This window comes from Chiloscyllium punctatum, chromosome 44 (genome assembly GCF_047496795.1).
Source record: "Chiloscyllium punctatum isolate Juve2018m chromosome 44, sChiPun1.3, whole genome shotgun sequence".
Taxonomy (NCBI): domain Eukaryota; kingdom Metazoa; phylum Chordata; class Chondrichthyes; order Orectolobiformes; family Hemiscylliidae; genus Chiloscyllium; species Chiloscyllium punctatum.
Window position 1 is genome coordinate 36,687,000 of NC_092782.1, and position 20,635 is coordinate 36,707,634.

Here is a 20,635-nt window from a genome sequence, read left to right on the forward strand (position 1 = left end):
GTCTATTTACCCTACCCATGCCCTTCATGATTTTATAAACCTCTAAAGTCATCCCTCAGCCTCCAACACTTCAGCTCCAGGGAAAAACAGCCCTAGCCTATTCAGCCTCTCCTTACAGCTCAAACGCTCTAACCCTGGCAACATCCTTGTAAATCTTTTCTGAACTCTTTCAAGTTTCACAGCACCCTTCTGAAAGGGCTGAGATCAGAATTGCACACAATATTCCAAAAGTGGCCTAACCAATATACTGTACAGCCACAAAATGACCTCCCAAACCTATAATACTCAATGCTCTCACCAATAAAGGAAAGCATACCAAATGCCTTCTTCACTATCCGATCTACCTGTCTCTCTACTTTCAAGGAGCTATGAACCTGCACTCCAAGGTCCCTTTGTTCAGCAACACTCCCCAGGATCTTACCATTAAGAGTACAAGTCCTACCCTGATTTGCCTTTCCAAAATGCAGCACCTCGCATTTATTTAAACTCGATCTGCCACTCCTCAGTCCATTGGCCCATCTGATCAAGATCCTGATGTACTTTGAGGTAACCCTCTTCACTGTCCACTATACCTCCAATTTTGGTGTCATCTGCAAACCTACTATGTTCACACCCAAATCATTTAAATAAATGACGACAAGCAGTGGATGCAGCAATTATCCTTGTGACACACCACTGATCAGGGTGGCATGGTGGCTCAGTGGTTAGCACTGCTGCCTCACAGGTTTAATTATTCCAACCTCGGACGACTGTCTGTGAGGAGTTTGCACATTCTTTGTGTCTGCGTGAGTTTCCTCCGGGTGCTCCGGTTCCCTCCCACAATCCAAAGTGTGCAGCTTAGATGAATTAGCCATGCTAAATTGCCCATTGCATTCAGGAATGTGTAGATTAAGTGCATTACTTGGGTAAATATAGGATAGGGGAATGGGTTGGGTGGGTTATTCTTCAGAGGGTCAGTGTGGACTTGGGCCAAAGGGCCTGTTTCCACACCGCAGAGATTCTATTAAAAAGAAATCACAAGCCTCCAGTTTGAAAAGCAAACCTCCACCATGCTCTGTCTTCTACCTTTGAAGCAGTTTTGTAGACAAATGGCTAGTTCTCCCTGTATTCCATGTGATCTAACCTTGCTAACCAGTCTACCATGAGGAACCTTGTTGAACACCATACTGAAGTCCATTTGGATCACGTCCACCATTCTGTGCTTGTTTGAAAATTGAAAATGTCAAGGTGCCCAGTAGAACTAGCCAAAAAGATTGAGATACCCTTTGGAAATTTTAAAAAAAAACGAAGTTTCTTATACTAAGCGTGTTTTATTCCCACTTTGTAAACTCTTTCCACCATCTAATCCCATTCTCCCATCTAATATTTCAATAACTCACTGGGAAGAATTATTTCACAAATAAATTTAGACATATTAAAATTTAAGAATTCAGTTTTATTAAGCTCACTTACTGACATCCATAATGGTATAAACCACATTCAAAAAGCAGTAGTGATGATCACTAATATTTGAGTCAGTAGTTTTTTTTTGACTTAAACTCCTTACATTTTCAGAAATAACAGAAGATGGTCTCACATTGAAAGTCCACCAATTATGTTTGTGGATTAGCTACTTCTACCAGAAAATGTTTCATGAAATTAGACCTGGTTGACAAGAGTTGTTCACCAGCAAGGCACAAGTATTTGGACTAATTGTAGGTCATCCTTTATCAATTATTGGTCATCCAAGTCCCAATTACCTCTTTCAGGAAATGCAAAGAGGAAAATTTATTTGAAAAAAAGTTAACTAGCATTATCTAAAAAGCAATATACATAAGTTTGTTGGCCCAACATACAATTAAAATGTTTTGGTTGCTCTACAAATGCCTTTTTCGTTACATTGTTAAATTTCAGTAAAAGTTGTAATAGTTTTTCATATCTGTAGGTCAAATAACCAAAAATAAACTCTACATAAATTCATCTTTACAGTTAGTACATATAACCAATAATCTTGACTCACGTCACCCAAATGCCCAAAAACTAATTTGTTCTTTTGGTCCCTATTCTTAGTCAGCAATATTCTTTAAGACCACCAAAAAAGTTTTAACAGTATAAAATCATGTTGATACCGATTGTGGTCCTGTTTCACAGAATGCATGTATTTCTGGCCTACTTTCAATATCAATTAACTGCCAAAGTTGATCAAATGCATGCACATGTACAATAAAACTGGATTATACTGAAATATTTTCCAGAACTAGAGCCAAAAATGTAAAACAACTACAATTCACTGGATGCTACCTTCTATGGTTTTCATGGCTACACTTTGTACTACCACAATATGGGACTACCTAAACAGCAGGTTCAAACCAAAAACTTAACATTTCCAATTTATCTGTAAAATGAGCAAAGAAAAAATAAAGATCTGAATTCTAATGCTACACCAAATCAAGACAAAGTTGTCAGAAATAGTCCATGAGGTGGTATCCTGTACAGCAGAAAACATCTGAAACAGATTTCAATAAACTTGACCTAAACTGTATACAGTCAGAACATAGCTTTAAAAAAAACCTTTTGTAGCAATGTATATTCAAAATACCATAACTTCAGGTATTAACTACAAATGCCCACTCTTTATTTAACTTTCAAATATTACAGCAGAAAGGTTTTTCTTTCCCTTTATTAGATAGAGTAGACGTCTGTAGATGTACAAATACTCAGAAGATTTTCAACATGGCCTGAGCTACTATAGTTTTATTCAGTGATATGTCTAATCACACTGCTCTTCCCCCACCAAGTGCCCACGGATACTTTAAAGTATACATCTACAAATGTTAACTCCTATTTACAAATGAAAGCTTTTTTCATTTAAATTGAAATGTATAAAACTTTGACACTACCTTTCAGGCAATGCGCAATGAAGATTGATCACATTCTTCCTGCTTTAGCAAGCAGTGAGCTAATTGATAAAATAAAATGCCCTTCCGAAATGGAGCAGTGTATAGCAATGTGGTCCCATTCATTGTAAGAGAACAAATGAGGTGATCCTGCTAAACTGCTAGCTTAAAAATTATTCATTCTACATTCTGCCAAGCAAAGTATCTCGTACAGTTAGAAAGGCATGCAGAATTAACAAAGGCAGAAAAAAAAGTTATGTAATTAGCTATTCCTTAGGCAAGTTGGAGAGCCATCTTTCCTCTTCCGAAAGGAATAGCGAATGCTTTCAAAAAATTTCAACATGTTTTACAATAAACATAGCTACAGTTACAAGCATACAAATTAAACACAAATGTTCAATGTAGACTACCCTAATTACTTAAAAGATTTACAAGACAAACATAAATACAGCTGTTACAACTGGCAAATAATACAGTACTGGTCCATTCAGTATATCTTCCCTTATTTATCTCCAGAAGCAGAAAAATTCAAGTCTACTGAATAGATATCTTCATTCTGCAAAAAGAAAGACTTCATTTTAGATCCTGTATTTAGAACAATTCAAAATCCTGTAGGCCTCTCTATACACAAGTCATAAATATTGCTAATACTACACACTTGGTCTTGACAAAAGTGTTTGAAGAGTAATCGCAGACTAGTTCTCATTTCCTAGATACAGTTTGGTTTGAGGACTTGAACTATGGAAGGCAAAATGTGTGGATACAAAAAAGGAAATTAGGTGAACTGGCTAACCAACTGTAATTCCATCTTTTAACATTTGAACCTGAATTTGATAAATTTGAACTTCTCCAGGCAATTAATGTAGTTGGTGCATTGAAAATTCTACATAATTCTGACATGCAACTTTTTAGGTACTGATCTCTTGAATTGCAACTAAAGGTGAACCTAGATGAATCAGACAACATTTAAACCCTCCATTCTTGCATGAAGATTTTCCCTGGATGGCTGCAATAAATGCATAAATGTTTACCATGCATGTACATTTTAAAAAGCTGAAGTAGGACAACTGCAGCAAAACAGAAGACGATGAAGTTGAGAATGAGTCAAGGATCCTTGAAATTCAAATGCAAGTATAGATGATTTGTTCAAAAGTATTAGAAAACCTTTTATTGAAAGATCTTCTTGCAAATAACAATCATTGCACAAAAAAAATCTCTGCAGACATTATGTTAAAAAATCTTTCCATTTGTCAAATAATGAATGTGATGAAAATTCAACCAGACCTTTTTTTTGGTAAAATCAAAGCTTCTTGTTTTAGAAAATTTTGAGGAGAAACTAAAGCAACTTACCATCCCTTCAATGGCTTTAAAAAAGACCACAGTCTTTCAAGTTATTCTTTATAATGACATCAGTGACTGCATCAAACACAAACTGCACATTTTTGGTGTCTGTGGCACATGTGAAATGAGTGTAGATTTCCTTAGTGTCTTTTCGTTTGTTTAGATCTTCAAATTGACATTGTATGTATGCTGCAGCTTCTTCATATGTATTTGATCCTGGTTGAAATAAAAACGCAAATCTAAATACAAATTAAAGACATAGCTCATTCTCAAACAGAACTTTCAATTTGTCTGTATCATCTTTTCTTTGAAATTGCAAGATAGTTCAGACAATATTACTTTATTTTTTAAAATAAAGTTAGATCGTACAGCAATAGGAAGAGCCATAATGTAAGGATGCAACAGGTTGGATTACCAGCCTTTCATAAAAACCTATCGCTGTAATGCGATTTACAGACTCAATTGAACAGATACCAGAATGGATCATTGAAGAGTTCTGCAGTTCAACATGCAGTATTCCCACACACTGATTGGGCCATGCTTCCAAAGGATGGTGCACACCCTGAGGGAACCATGAGGTAGGATACAGCAGCTAGTCCTACAGCCTCAATTCTCCACTATATTTGTTTCAAGGACGATATTAAAGATGTGGACGACTCCTTGTTACTTCAATATCTTGGAATAATGCTGCATCAGAAACCAAAATGGACTACATTAACCAGGAGATTTTAATTTCTGGAGTAAACAACACAAGTTGTCAAGATTCACAACAATTTGCAAAGGCTTCCGTTTTTCAGTTCAGTGATCCTTAATTGCCATGTTCCTTGGGCATTAAAAAACAGCTTATTATACAAATGACAGAGTTGGAATTTTAGAATTTACTAGCTTCAACTGCAGATAAAAGACATTGTGGGCATCTCCCCTACACTATATTGCTGAAACTAGTGAACCATCAAGTCAAACCCCTCAACTCACGCCAGTTGCCTTGGTATTCAACTAAACCACTCAAATTTCTGATCAATTCAGTTCCATTATCATATCAACCAAAAGCTTGAGTAAAGTATGATAATTTTATATATCAACAGTTTATTCAATATGAAGCTGCTTTTTCCTCCCATAGTTCATTCCCTACTTTGTCCTATTTTAAAATTTTAATACTACTTTCTGACAACCTGTATAATCTTTCTTTACTGAAGGTTGCCACCATCTATTCACTGAACCATGTTGTAAGTGGAGGTCATTAAGCATTGAGGAAAGACTTGTCACCTAGGTAGTGAGCAAAGATTCATGCTTGCAATGACTGCTGCCAAGTTACCAGGCCAGCAGTTTCCATAAGTCATCAGTACAAAAGGTAATTGAACTCATCCAAGATTTTGATATTAAAACTTACACTGTTGCCATGCAAAAATTAAAATATTACCAGTACAATATTTTTACCTGCATATTCAGGGTAGCAGATTGTAAGGGGGCTTCTTTTAATCTTTTCTTCAAAGAGATCCTTCTTATTCAAGAATAGAATGATAGACGTGTCTGTAAACCACTTGTTGTTACAGATGCTGTCAAACAACTTCATGCTCTCATGCATTCTGTTCTGTTGAATTACACAATTATTCAATTAATTAAACTCAAACAGTCTATTCAACTGGATTTATGGAAATAATCTAAACTCACTTCACTACAACACTATATTTTCAGAGATGCTGTCTTCAGGATGAGATGTTCAACTTAGCTTCTACTGTACAGGTCTTGTACAGAATAAAGCAGCACTTTTTGAACAGCACAGTTTTCCAAATGATCTCACCAACATTTCCTTCGTAACTATTAACTAGGTAAAATTAGGCTAACTCACCTCAACAGTTTTAATTGGATTTTGTCCAATTTCATGTTGCACTGATTTAACAACATGTACTTTCAAAAAGGAAATTTTTAAAACTGATGCAATTTGTAAACTTTTACAAAAAGAAAACACCTCATAGCGAATAAATTAGTTTGAATGAATAAGTAATTGAAAATGAACAAATATCTGGAAAATTGTCAATATTTTAAATCTGTAACAGTGGTCAATAAGATGGAGTCAGCTGGAATACTCCAACACTGTGTCCCAAGTTTATCAGCAAATGAGAAGTGGATCATTTGAGTTTCCAATTTAATAAGGTTAAACATACGTAGAAAAGGCTGGAAATAACCAGCAGGTCTGAGAATGCTGGTTCTCGAGAGAGAGAGAGCGCGAAAGAACGAGAAAAGTTCCATTTCAGATCTGTGACCTGTTATTAGAACTTTCAGGCCTGAAACATTAACTCACTCTGCCATGGAAGGTGTCAGAGTTTAAATATTTTAAGCATAGGATTCTTATTTAGGAATAAAGTAAATTACACTCTGTTGAATGGAAGGCAGTCGGCAAAACACACTAATAGATGAATTATAAGATTACTCAAAAGTCTTGAAACAGGGACTATCCAGAAATTGCGCAAACTGAATTTCAATTACCCCTGTTTCTGGCACCCTCTGAAAATATGTACAAATCTGGAGTTAGAGTTGCAGGCAGAGAGTTCATATTTACCTGACTACTTACCCAGAAGAAATCTGAGAAATTAAAACTTGCTTTAAGGGGCTTAACTATAAAACTGAACCTTCTCCTCAAATGACCCACCCAATACTGTTTTGCCAAACCTGATATGATACAACAGCACCCCCATCCCCATACCTTCACTTTGCAGTTTGTAAAACTGCCTTTGGGATATTTAAATCCTTAATTTGGCAGTTACTGCTGTCCACTGATGGGAATGGTTTGGCCTCTAATGCTGATTCCACATTATGGCAGAAGGTTTATTTGAAAGCACTAGATTTTGGAGCAGTGCTCCTTCATCAGGCTGCTGTGGAGCAGAGTCCCTGATGGAGTAGCACTCTGAAAGCTAGTGCTCCCAAATAAACACGTTGGACTATAACCTGGTGTTGTGTGATTCTTAACTTTGTCAACCCCAGTCCAATACTGGCTCCTCCACGTTATGCCAGAAGACTCCTAGATCAAATACATTGATTTTTGTTGTGGTTCTGTTCGCCAAGCTGGGAATTTGTCTTGCAAACATTTCGTCCCCTGTCAAGGTGACATCCTCAGTGCTTGGGAGCCTCCTGTGAAGCGCTTCTGTGATGTTTCCTCGGGCATTTATAGTGGCCTGTCTCTGCCGCTTCCGGTTGTCAGTTCGAGCTGTCCGCTGTAGTGGCCGGTATATTGGGTCCAGGTCGATGTGTTTGTTGATAGAGTCTGTGGATGAGTGCCATGCCTCTAGGAATTCCCTGGCTGTTCTCTGTTTGGCTTGCCCTATAATGGTAGTGTTGTCCCAGTCGAATTCATGTTGCTTGTCGTCTGGGTGTGTGGCTACTAAGGATAGCTGGTCGTGTCGTTTCGTGGCTAGTTGGTGTTCGTGTATACGGATCGTTAACTGTCTTCCTGTTTGTCCGATGTAGTGTTTTCTGCAGTCCTTGCATGGGATTTTGTACACTACATTAGTTTTGCTCATGTTAGGTATCGGGTCCTTTGTTCTGGTGAGTTGTTGTCTGAGCGTGGCTGTTGGTTTGTGTGCTGTTATGAGTCCTAGTGGTCGCAGTAGTCTGGCTGTCAGTTCAGAAATGCTCCTGATGTATGGTAGTGTGGCTAGTCCTTTGGGTTGCGGCATGTCCTCGTTCCGTTGTCTCTCCCTTAGGCATCTGTTGATGAAATTGCGAGGGTATCCGTTTTTGGCGAATACCTTGTATATTCCATGCAAGGACTGCACAAAACACTACATCGGACAAACAGGAAGACAGTTAACGATCCATATACACGAACACCAACTAGCCACGAAACGACACGACCAGCTATCCTTAGTAGCCACACAGACAGAGGACAAGCAACGTGAATTCGACTGGGACAACACTACCATTATAGGGCAAGCCAAACAGAGAACAGCCAGGGAATTCCTCGAGGCATGGCACTCATCCACAGATTCTATCAACAAACACATCGACCTGGACCCAATATACCGGCCACTACAGCGGACAGCTCGAACTGACAACCGGAAGCGGCAGAGACAGGCCACTATAAATGCCGGAGGAAACAGCACAGAAGCGCTTCACAGGAGGCTCCCAAACACTGAGGATGTCACCTAGACAGGGGACAAAATGTTTGCAAGATAAATTCCCAGCTCGGCGAACAGAACCACAACAATGAGCACCCGAGCTACAAATCTTCTCCCAAACTTTGAACATTGATTTTTCTCGAGACCTGAATCAGAAAATCAGGTGAGAAATGTGGAGTTTCTGGTGGGGCAAATAAAAACAGATTAAGTGGCAATCCAACTATAATTGCCACTCAATTGAAAATTTGGACCAATGTAATACAGTAACTTTAGGTTACTACATAAAATCTGCTGGTATAATGACCTTCCTTCACTGATAGCGACTGAAGTATGCAGCTTGCAAAACAGAGATAGTTATAACTTTTTCACAGGGATGATACAGAAAAGACGAGGACAGGCAAAGCGCAATTAAAGAAATAAAATATATAAATCTTTCTCATAGTCATTTATATATCATCACATTAGGATATCCAAAATGCCAAAATAAAACTAAGTACTCAGATGCTGGAAACATGAAACAAAAACAAAAAAAAGTGGAGAAATTCAGTAGGTCTGGCAACATCTATAGAGAGAAAAACTGAGTGAAGACTTAAGAGACCTGCAACACTTTTGTCAGAATATTAGTTCTGATTCTTCAGATACTTCCAGACCTCCTGAGTTCTCCAGCACTGTTTTTGTTATCCAAAAACACTGACTGCTTTTGAGGCTTATGTCCTGTGGCACCCTTTTATTCACTTGAGCATCCCATCAAAAAAGAGATGGCACACAATAATGTACTGCCCTCCATGTACAACATTGGATACCTTACAACATAATAAAACTAGAAAACTAAAACAAAACATTACTGCACCACAAGTTGATCTTACAACCTTCCAACTATGATAAAGTGCAGTACTATTGGAACCAATTGATAGTAGGAGGAAGGGAAGAAAATCAAGAGGTAAAAACTCTTTGTAAAGCAACAATTTAAAACAAAGGAAAATGAAGGGAAAAATTCTATAAAAGAAGTATCTTTGCCAATTTTGCAAATAAAAATAATAAAGCCGACTAGCTTTCCTTGTGAACATACCAAGGTAGTCATGCACGTCACACTGTCACAGTAAGTTTCATCATTGACATAGCCAAGTAAAATATTCATCCATGACATGAATGAATGTTTGTCCACAAAATATTACAACCCAACATGGTTGAATACAAATCCAGCTGCATAAATTTAAAGGTCAATGTACATCTTTCGTTTTTCATAAATGTATTATGCACTCAAAATCATACAGATTTCAAAGTTTCTGTACAGTAATGCAACCACTGACAATGCTGTTGAGTTGAGAACTTTCTCTACAAAAAAAAAAATTAGATCCTGAATGTCCCACTTCAAAAGGTTAACCATACTAAGATACAAAAGTTACAAATAAAAAATTAAAAAGTATTAAAAGATGTCCAATTTCTCCCTAGTTATCTAGCCCTTACAAATCATGGAGTCACCTTGTTTTAGCCATCTTTTAATGCTGTTTTGAGCTGAATGCTAGGGGCGCATAGCAGCATCGAAGCTGGCCTGCAATCTTTCTCCTACTCACCTTCTCCTGCTACTACAGTAGCTGAGAAGAACCAACCATTTTGGGGTGGAGGACTTATTGGAGGATATGAACTGCTAATGGTCTATCCACCTTCAAGGAAAAATCAATCGGCTTCAACATTGAACAGTACACAGATAGCCACTTGGGAATTAATAAATATTTGAGGAGTCATGGTAAGAAAAACACTTGGATGTACGCTACATCCTTTTCACGACTGTCTTAAATATTTATCCCCAGTGTTAGAAATGCAGTTCCTTTTAAGGGTAAGCTAGAACAACTTCAGAGTGTTAACTGAGCGCAGGTGATGCTTACTCAAGTTTGTACTCTTGTGGTGCAGTGGCTCAGTCCCTATCTCAGAGCCTATAGGCCTGGGTTCAATTCCTATCTATTCTTGATGTGTTAAGACATCACTGAGCAGAACAAATCGAAAATAGGATTAAAAAGCTGTTTGCTTTCCCCCTGCAGTAAGGAAAATCAGGTTCTGGAAAGGTAGAGCATCCAGAAGGAAAGGGTGAAAACTGATATTTGTGCTGAACAATAGTTTAGCAATAGAACAATACGCACATCCATTGGTTAACAATCCTGAAAAATATGATCAATCCACTTACCATTTCCTCATCCTCTGCAAGAACAAGGTCGTAATCACTAAGTGCGACACAAAATATAATGGCCGTTACTCCTTCAAAGCAATGGATCCATTTTTTGCGCTCAGATCTCTGACCACCTACATCAAACATTCTAAGAGAAAATGGTATTATTGAGTTTTTCCCCATTTATAAGAACCTTATGCCACTTTTTCACAATTTTCTTCCAAAATACAGAAGTGGATATATTTGTATAAACACAAGAGGGCTTTCCAAGTAAATTAACACACTAGCAGTACTTCCACCTAACAAGTGGAATTGCATCACTTAAAAGCAATACAAACAAGTCCAATGTCAACCCATGTTAAGAAGTGTTTAAGAAATTACTCAGGGAAGGCATTCTTCAAAGTTTTGAACGTCTGTTGACTAAGTTGGTGCCAAGACACAGGGTTATCAAAAGTAATACATAAACTGTAACCCAGAGTCAGCTGATTAGCAGTACATCACAAGACAAATTAATCTAAACAGAATGAATTCTATTTGTTTCAAATGTAGTTTCATACTTTCTGCACTTTAAAAAGTACCCAACTGCTTCAGGGTGAGTAGGACATTTTATTACTGCATTTTAAACCAATCAAAATGCAAGACTTGATAGAAAATGCAACATTTTAAATAATTCTTGCCTTTCATATCTTGTAGGGACTTGAACTTTAAAACATCACCTTCCTAATCGCAGGACATAATTCACTATTCAAATCCCATTCCCAATCTCTCCTCCATGCTTTTCTTTTGCTGTACTACATAACTGCATTTTACAGAATCTTCATCCTATTGAAAGAACGTCCTCTATTGACAACTGTATTCCCCAAGTTTAAAAAAAAAGACATTTTCTACTGTATCTGTCATTATCAAACATTACTCCGAGAGTGTTGACCGAATTTTGACTAGTTTGTCTAACCACATAAGTGGCTCTTGAAACATGGAATATTGCAAATAAAAAGCTGAAATTTCATAAAATATACTGCCCCTTGAACTAGAGTCATACAAGACAACACATTAAATACTTACACAAATTACTCTCAATTTGGCAATTTAAATTAATCGTCTTGTTAGTATATAAACACACTGAGCTCCCATGTGGTCAAATATTTATCGTTCAATTTATTTTTTTTTAAAATCAGTTATTTATCGACTTTCTGCTTATTAAATTTGAAGTTTCAGAATATCACAATTCAATGGTGAGAGTAGGTAAATGAAAAAGAATTGAAATAATGTTAAATATTTTTGTACTTACTTAAAATGCAAATCCTTAAAAGTGAAGTGGGTCTCCACAATGCCCGTTGTTTTAACTCTTGTCCTTAGAACATCTTGTTGAGTTGGAATGTAACTGGCTTGTGCTACTCTGTCCAAGTCGTTCAAATAGCTGAACGAAAATGAGAAGTAAATGGCACATTGTGATATTCAATGAGTTTGTTAAATCAATGGTTATCAATTCAAAGTTCCAATCCTTTGAAAGTGCTATGCATTTGGTTGAAAAAGAAAATTCTTATGCACCAAAATAGCCCCTCTGCTCACCTTCCAAAAGTCTGACTGCTTATGTGAGTGCTCTTCCAATTTACTTTCTGATTGTTGTGCTAGTATGCATGATTTATATGTCCACTTTGACAGTGAATGCTGTTGTACTATTAACCATGCAGCACTAGAGTTGAGCCTGATCAGATCATCACACAGGAAGACTTTCTAGTTCTGGATGTCACTTCAGATTAAGAAAGCAGTCAAATCACAGATTACCAGGAGGTTTACAGATTAGATTAGATTACTTAGAGTGGAAACAGGCCCTTCGGCCCAACAAATCCACACCGACCCTCCGAAGAGCAACCCACCCACACCCATTCCCCTACATTTACCCCTTCACCTAACACTATGGGAAATTTAGCATGGCCCTCACCTAACGTGCACAATTTTGGACCGTGGGAGGAAATCGGAGCACCTGGAGGAAACCCACGCATATATGGGGAGAATGTGCAAACTCCACACAGACAGTTGCCAGAGGCGGGAATTGAATCCGGGTCTCTGGCGCTGTGAGGCAGCAGTGCTAACCACTGTGCCACCCCAACAACTCCACCCACTTTTTAGATTTTTCAGTGGCAACTCTCACATTTGTATTTTTATATTTAAATGTTTGGTTGGCAGCTCCCAAAGAAAATGCCATAGCCAATGAAAACTCAAATGTAAACCTGCTGGGTTTATGATGATAGATGCCTATTTTAAGCAAATGTGAGGCACTTGCATTGGGGTTACATAAAATAGAAAATAAATGTATTTCTAAAAGACAATATATCAGAGTCAAGAGTTCTGCAGTAAATATGGATATAAAGAAACAACCTGTATTTGTATTGTGTCATTAATGTAGTTAAACATTTTATTTCACAGAGGCACAAATGAGAATGGATGTCAAACCAAAAGGAGGAGCTACTAACTAGGAACGGCCAAAGGTTCAATCAAGGTTTCATGGAAAACAACGGCCAAATAATTACACTAAATGAAGTTGATGCAAGAACAGACTACCTGCAAAAGGACAGAAAGCCTCTACAGCTTGTCATTAAAAATGTTTTAGACACCTTAGCATTATCCATTATTAAATTCTCTATAATGCTAAGTGCTACAGCATACAATACTTACTATGCAGAAGAATCATTAAGTTGATACTCTCTGGACCGATTAAAACAGGCCTGAACGCCACTATCCTTCCACAGTCTTTTGATTACTCCAGCAAGCTCCACAGTCATAAATCCTTCTTCTGCTGCACCAGCCAATACAAACAACTGGCGAGCATCATCCTGAAGAAAATATTGGTATTACATGAATTAAGTAGGAATTAAAACTTTGGCAAATAGAATAACAAGGATCCAAAGAGATTCCATAAATACATTAAGGGTAAAAGAGTAATTAAGGAGAGACAGTAGGGCCCCTAAAGATCAGCATGGACATCTGTATGTGGAACAATGGGAGACAGGAACAAACATACTGTGGAGAAGGGCATGGAAACTAGGAACCTTAGGAAATAAATAGGGATGTCTTGAAAACAGTTCACATTAGAGAACACGAGATATTGGAGATTTTAAAACACAAAGTTAGATAAATCATGTGTTTCTCACAACTTTGTGGGAAGCTAGGGAAGAGACTTCTGTGCCCCTTACTGAGATATCTGAATATTAAAGCCATGAGTGAGGTGCCGGAAGACTCAAGGTTGGCTAACATGGATATCATTATTTAAGAAAGACTGTAGGAAAAAGCAAGGGAACTAGGGACTGGTGAACCTGACATCAGTGATAGTTAAGTTGTTGATTCTGAGGGACAGGATTTACATGCATTTGGAAAGGCAAGAACTGATTAAGGATAGTCAACATAGCTTTGTGTGTGTGAAATCCTATCTCACAGTTTTTTTTTGAAGAAGCGATAAAGGTGATTGATGAAGGTTCATGGTGTCTGTATGGGCTTCAGCAAAGCGTTCAACAAGGTTCTGCATGGTAGACTAGTTAGTAAGATTAGATCAAACGGGATCCAGGGGAGTTAACCAACTGGATACAAAATTGGCTCAAAGGTAGGAGACAGAGGATGCTGGTAGAGGGTTGCTTTTCAGACTGAAGGCCTGTGACCAGCAGTGTGTTGCAAGGATTGGTGCTGTGTCCACTGCTTTTTGTCATTTATGCAACTGATCTGCATAAGAACATAGGAGGTATGGTTAGTAGGTTTGCAGGTGACACCAAAATTGGAGGTTTCATGAACAGTGAGGAAAATTATCTGGGTACAATGGCACCTTGATCAGTTGGGCCAATGAGCTGGAGTTTAATTTAGATATGAGGGGCTGCATTTTGGCAAAACAAACAAGGGCAGGATTTTGATGGTAGAGCTCTGTGGGGTGTGTGCTGAACAAACAGACCTAGAGGGTGCAGGTGCATAGCTCCTTGAGAGCGGAGTCACTGGTAGACAGGGTGATGAAGGTGGCTTGTTATGCTTGCTTTTACTGATCAGAATTGGGAATTCTGATGGGAATTGGGACATCATGATGCAACTGTACAGGACATGGTGAGAATACCGCGTATAATTCTCGTCCTCTTTCCATAAGAAGTATGTTGTTAATAGGCAAGGTCTTTTTCCTAGGGTGAGGAAGTCCAAAACTAGGTGGCATAGGTTTAAGGTGAGAAGGGAAAGATTTAATAAGGTCTTGAGGGGCAACTTTTCCATATCGAGGGTGGTGAGTGCATGGAATGAGCTGCTAGAGGAAGAGGTGGAGGCTGGTACAATTAGAACATTTAAAAGGGCATCTGGATGGGCATATGAATAGGAAGGGTTGAGCGGGATATGGGCCAAATACTGGCAGATGAGACTAGGTCAGATTAGGTTTGCTGGTCAGCGCAGACTAGTCGGACCCAAAATTCTGTTTCTGTGCTATACTCTATGACTCTATTCCTTAATGAGTTAACCAGATCCTCTTTTCCAAAACTCCCACTTAATTACTTCTTTGTCTTCACTCCTTCCTCAACCAGAATAGTACAAACTACTTTTGCTGCCAGCCATTACTCTTTCAAAAAAAGGAACATTTTCCACATTTGCCGTAATAAACCGAAATTAAACATCAAAAGAATTCTTTCAGAAGTGAGCCAACCTGACGTTGGGTTTCAAACAAACAATCTCATCTGGTAAACCAGAGGAAACTGTTCTAAATGCAATCTTCGCAAGTTACTGATGTAAACATTCATGTATAAATCTAGAGAGCAATTATTGGATATTCTGTCACCCAGGGCATGTCAATATTGTTTGATAGACTAGGTCATGCTATGTATTGTAGAATGAGAGTGTCAACAGTTGTGAACAGAGGATGATAAAGTAAAGCAATCTCTTTCTCAACATGTATTTAAATCTGGCTGTACCAAAAAGGCCTTAGCCAAAAGTAGCAGGCAAGTTTTAAGAATTAATTGCATCCCAATTCTGACATTAATTTAATGGATTCTTTCGTAACAATTTAAATTTAAAGATGATAGCAAGAAGAAAAATTAAGGCTATGCAAATAGAACAATAATTATCTCTAGGAATTCAAAAGGCGGAGGAGAAGCTTAGTTACATTAAATAATGTGCTTATATATCACTACAGCTGGTGCCTCAAATTCTTAGTGCGGCCAATGTAAACACCAAATAAGCTTATTAAATTCATTAAGGGCCTGTCTTTCAGCCGCCAACCTTAGAAGCAGGTATTCCTAGCTGCCTTCCCTAAAAAGAATGGCAATTTTTTCAATGTCAGTATCTACTACTCCAGACTAGATATTGGAAGATGGCGGCATTCTGACCGATGTATTTTCAATCCAACATAACAGAGTCAGAAGAATAGTACATCATGTGAAATAAACTAATAAGCTCAAAGTTTGAAAGGGATGCAAGTTTTTAGACATGTATTCTGATGTAGAATCAGGGAAGAAGAGCAAGTAGCAGCAACAGGGGATTTACAAAAACAGGTAGCAATTGGACTCCATATCAAATGCATTAATTGGAAAACTTTCAGAGGGAAGACAGAACATGTAAAATTTATCAAAGGCAAAGTATAAAATTGCATGTACTAATGTGTTAAATACAAGTAGTAACATACAAAAACACTTCAACTTATTTCAGATCACTGGTGTACAGCAGGAGAGAGATTTCCTCTCTCTCATCCAGTTGACCTAACCTTAGAAAATAGCTGTCCCCACAGAACAAGCTAAAACAGAACAAACAGATTCAACATAATCCAAAAAAGTCTGTTTGAAACCCCAGCTGCAGTTTTCATGTCATGTCACCTGCAGAGCTCAAGCCCTCCAGATATTTCTTCTTGCATTAATGTATACTGTGTTCTTTTACTCTGGTTTAGAGTTCAGTGTGACTAGAATGTGTTCTGACAACAGAAGTAGCCATTCCTGCACAAGGGGAGATCAAAAGTATTTGCTGATCAAGAATTATCCAGCTGTGGTCCTTTGGAAATGTTTTTGATCAAAACAAATATTGAATTTACGAATAATTTTAACGACAGTACACCAACTAATAAATTGTTCAGCATAGAAGTGAACTCAAACCAAATTACCCATAGAGAGGGGATTGGATGTTTATTAAGAATGTTTATTTCTGGCAATAAACTCATTTCTAATTGTGCTAATAAAACTACTTATTATCACAATGTTTTAAACAGAAAGAAAAAAGTATTTTGCTGCCCAATTGTACAAGCCCATGGAAGATTTCACATGTGATTACGGTTTCCTCCCACAGTCCAAAGATGTGTAGGTCAGCTGAATTGGCCACACTAAACTGCCCTTAGTGTATGGTGCATTAGTCAGAGGGGAATGAAGAGTAACCCACCCAGCCTCAGACTGTCGGTGTGGGCCTTTTGGGCCAAAGGGTCTTTTTCCACACTGTAGGGAATATAATCTAATTGTCCAAATAAGTTTGAATTAGACTTGAACCATGACCTAACCAGTGCAATTTCAGGCAGTTTCCTACAGATTGCATCCAAAATTGGAAACATTACCCTTTTTTCCTATATTTGATCAAATTATCTGTTACAATTTATAAATTAATTACAACTAATGTAAGTGTTCAACTCACGTTCAAGCCATTCTATGTCAGTAATGCAATATGCTAACCTGCATTAGGATTCGTGCAATCCCATTGTGCAACTAAATTAAGATCCTATGTTTAGATATTGTCATAGCAACAAGAGGTATAAAGTGTCTCTGCTTCCTCTGGAGGATCAAAGTGCTTAGCTAAGCAGGCACCTTTAGTAATGCAGCTAACCATCCCAATTAGGGGTGAGAAATAATCAGGTCGCAAAACAGGAAAAGGCAAAGCCCAACCGTCTTCAGCTGCTTCATCAATAACCGCAACCAAGGTGCTTACTTCTGGTAATAAACTATCAAACCTCTAACGGACTCGAGAGTCAGAGTCTTACAGCATGGAAACAGACTCACCAGCACAACTCATCCATAGCGATCACATTTCCTAAACTGAACTAGCCCCATTTGCCTGCATTTGGCCCAAATCCTTCTAAACCTTTCCTCTCCACATACTTGCCCAAATGTCTCTTAGAGGTGAGTACAGTTGTAACATTTATCACTTCCTCTGGCAGCTTGTTCCATACAATCACCATTCTGTGGAAAAAGTTGCCTCTCAGGTCCCTTTTAAATCTTTCCCATCCCTTTAAACCTATGTCCTCTAGTTTTGGATTCCCCCACCTTAGGGAAAAGACCTTGCCTATTCACCATAGCTATGTTCCCCATGATGTATAAAGTTCCATAAGGTCACCTTTCAGCCTCCTATGTTCCAGGGAAAAGAAGTCCCAGTCTATCCAGCCTTTCCTGAGAACTCAAAAGGCATCAGGTATCTAAGTCTGTCTCAACATACCAGCCTTGCCCAAACCAGATAAATTTATAAAGTTCTAGTTTGCTACAAATATCTGGTTTGTTGCACGTGCTAGTGAAGCAAGGAACAGGGAGAGAGTGCAGCTGAACATGCGGCTGCATGGATGTTGCAGGAGGGAGGGTTTTGGATTCTTGGATAATTGGGGCTCTTTCTGGGGAAGTAGGGACCTCTACAAACAGGATGGTCTTGACCTGAACCAGAGGGGTACCAAGATCCTTGAGGGAGGGGTGGGGGGGGGGGGGGGGGGGTGCATTTGCTAATGCTCTTCAGGGAGGGTAAAACTAATGCAACAGGGGAATGGGAACCAGAATTGTACTTCCAGTGTAAAGGACTTTGAGGGTAGCGAGGTCAGGGATAGGTTTACAAAGTTGCAAGGGGGCACCAGCAATCAGGAGGTTAGTTTGAGATGTTTGTACTTCAATGCCAGGAGCATCCAGAATAAGGTGAGTGAACTTGGATCATGGGTTGGTACCTGGGATTTCAATGTTGCAGCCATTTCAGAGACACAGCTAGAGGAGGGACAGGAATGGTTGTTGCAGATTCCAGGATTTAGATGTTTCAGTAAGAACAGAGAAGATTGTAAAGGTGGGGTGGCATTGTTAATCAAAGGTAGGATTATAGCAGCTGAGAAAACCTTTGAGGACTCATTCACTGAGGTAGTTTGGGCTGAGGTTAGAAACAGGAAAGATAACCCTGTTGGGAGTTTTCCACAGGCCTATGAATTGTTCCAGGGATGTAGAGGAAAGGATAGCAAAGACTATTCTTGATAGGAGTGAGTGCAACATGGTAGTTGTAATGAGAAACTTTAACTCCCCAATATTGATTGGGAATACTATAGTTCAAGTAGTTTAGATGGGTCAGTTTTTGTTCAATGTGTGCAGAGGGTTTTCTGCCACAGTATGTAGTCAGGCCAACAAAGGGGCAAGGCACTGGATTCAGTACTGAGGAACGAAACCGGCCAGGAGTTAGATTTGGAGGTAGGTGAGCATTTGGCGATAGCGACCACAATTCGGTTATATTTACAATAACAATGGGTATGGATAGGTAGATACCACAGGGAAAGAGGTATAACTGGGGGGAAAAAGGCAATTAGGATGCAATTAGGCAAGATTTAGAATGCACAGGATATGGAAGGAAACATCAGGAGATGGACGGATTTGAATGTGGAGCTTATTCAAGGAACAGCTACTGTGGGTCTTTGATAAGTATACACCTATCACGCTGGGAGGTAGTTGACGAGCAAGGGAGCCATGATTTACTAAAGAAGTTGAAGCTCTTGTCAAGAGGAAGAGGAAGGCTTATGTGAGGACGAGGTGTGAAGGTTTAGTTCAGGGGCTTGAGAGTTATAAGTTAGCCCTCTGTTCAGATCTTTTTTGGCTAAGAGGAGCCAGGAGGGGACAGGAGAAGTTGTTGGCAGATAAGATCAAGGAAAACCGTAAGGACTTCTACAGGTATATCAGGAATAAAAGAATGACTACAGTAAGATTAGGGCCAAAGATAGTGTGTGGAATCTGCGGACATAGGGGACGTGCTTAATCAATAATTTTAGTCAGTATTCACATTGGAAAAGGGCAACATTAGTGAGAATATGGAAATACAAGCTACTAGATTAGCTGAGATTACGGTTGACAAAGAGGAGGTTTTAGCAATTTTGGAAGATCTGAAAATAGATAAGACCTCTTGGCCGGATGGGATTTATCCTTAGAGTCTCTGGGAAGTCTGGAAGTAGATTGCAGAGCCTTTGTCTTTGATCTTTTTGTCGACAGGAGTAGTGCCAGAAGACTGAAGGAGAGCAAATGTTGTTCCCTTGTTTAAGGAGGGGAGTTGGACCAACCCTTGAAATTATAGGCGAGTGAGCCTTAATTGGGTTGTGGGTAAGGTGTTGGAAAAAGTTATAACAGACAAGATTTATCATCATTTGGAAAGGAGTAATTTGATTAGGGATAGTCAACATGGTTTTGTAAAAGGTAGGTCATGCCTCACAAACCTTATTGAGTTCTTCGAGAATATGACCAAACAAATGGTTGGTCGAGTGGCTGATGTGGTGTATATGGACTTCAATAAGGCATTTGATAAGGTTCCACATGGTAGGCTATTGCACAAAACATGGAGTTTCGGGATTGAAGGTGATTTAGTGGTTTGGATCAGAAATTGGTTAGCTGAAAGATGACAGAAGGTGTGGTTGATTGGAACTATTCATCTTGGAGCTCTGTTACCAGTGGTGTGCCGCAAGGATCTGTTTTGGGGCCACTGCTGTTTGTCATTTTTATAAATGATCTGGGAGGTGGGCTTAGAAGGATGGGTTAGTAAATTTGCAGATGACACTAAGGTAGGCATAACTGCGGATAGTGCCGAAAGATGTTGCGGGTTACAGAGGGACATAGATAAGATGCAGAGCTGGGCTGAGAAGTGGCAGATGGAGTTTAATGCAGAAAAGTATGAGGTAGTTCACTTCGGAAGTAACAGGAATACAGAGTACTGGGCTAATGGTAAAATTCTTGGCAGTGTCAATGAACAGAGAGATCTCGGTGTCCAGGTGCATAAATCCTTCAAAGTTGTCAACCAGGTTGATAGGGCTGTTAAGGCATATGATGTGTTGGCTTTTATTGGTAGGGGCATTGCGTTTCGGAGCCACAAGGTCATGCTTCAACTGCACAAGACACTGGTAAGGCTGCATCTGGAGTAGATTAGATTACTTAGTG

The 20,635-nt window shown here is 38.8% G+C and overlaps 1 protein-coding gene across 1 annotated transcript in view; it reads right to left on the minus strand.

The window, feature by feature from the left end:
• Positions 1-1,414: 1,414 nt before the first annotated feature.
• Positions 1,415-20,635, minus strand: part of LOC140466876 (guanine nucleotide-binding protein G(i) subunit alpha-1) — a 46,735-nt gene continuing 27,514 nt past the window's right edge. The window contains exons 4-9 of the mRNA XM_072562629.1: positions 13,173-13,330; positions 11,785-11,913; positions 10,515-10,644; positions 5,655-5,808; positions 4,227-4,433; positions 1,415-3,432 (exon numbers count right to left, since the gene is read on the minus strand). Of these exons, the coding sequence (XP_072418730.1) occupies positions 4,243-4,433; positions 5,655-5,808; positions 10,515-10,644; positions 11,785-11,913; positions 13,173-13,330 (762 nt within the window). The 3' untranslated portion in view covers positions 1,415-3,432; positions 4,227-4,242. The remainder of the gene's footprint in view (positions 3,433-4,226; positions 4,434-5,654; positions 5,809-10,514; positions 10,645-11,784; positions 11,914-13,172; positions 13,331-20,635) is intronic.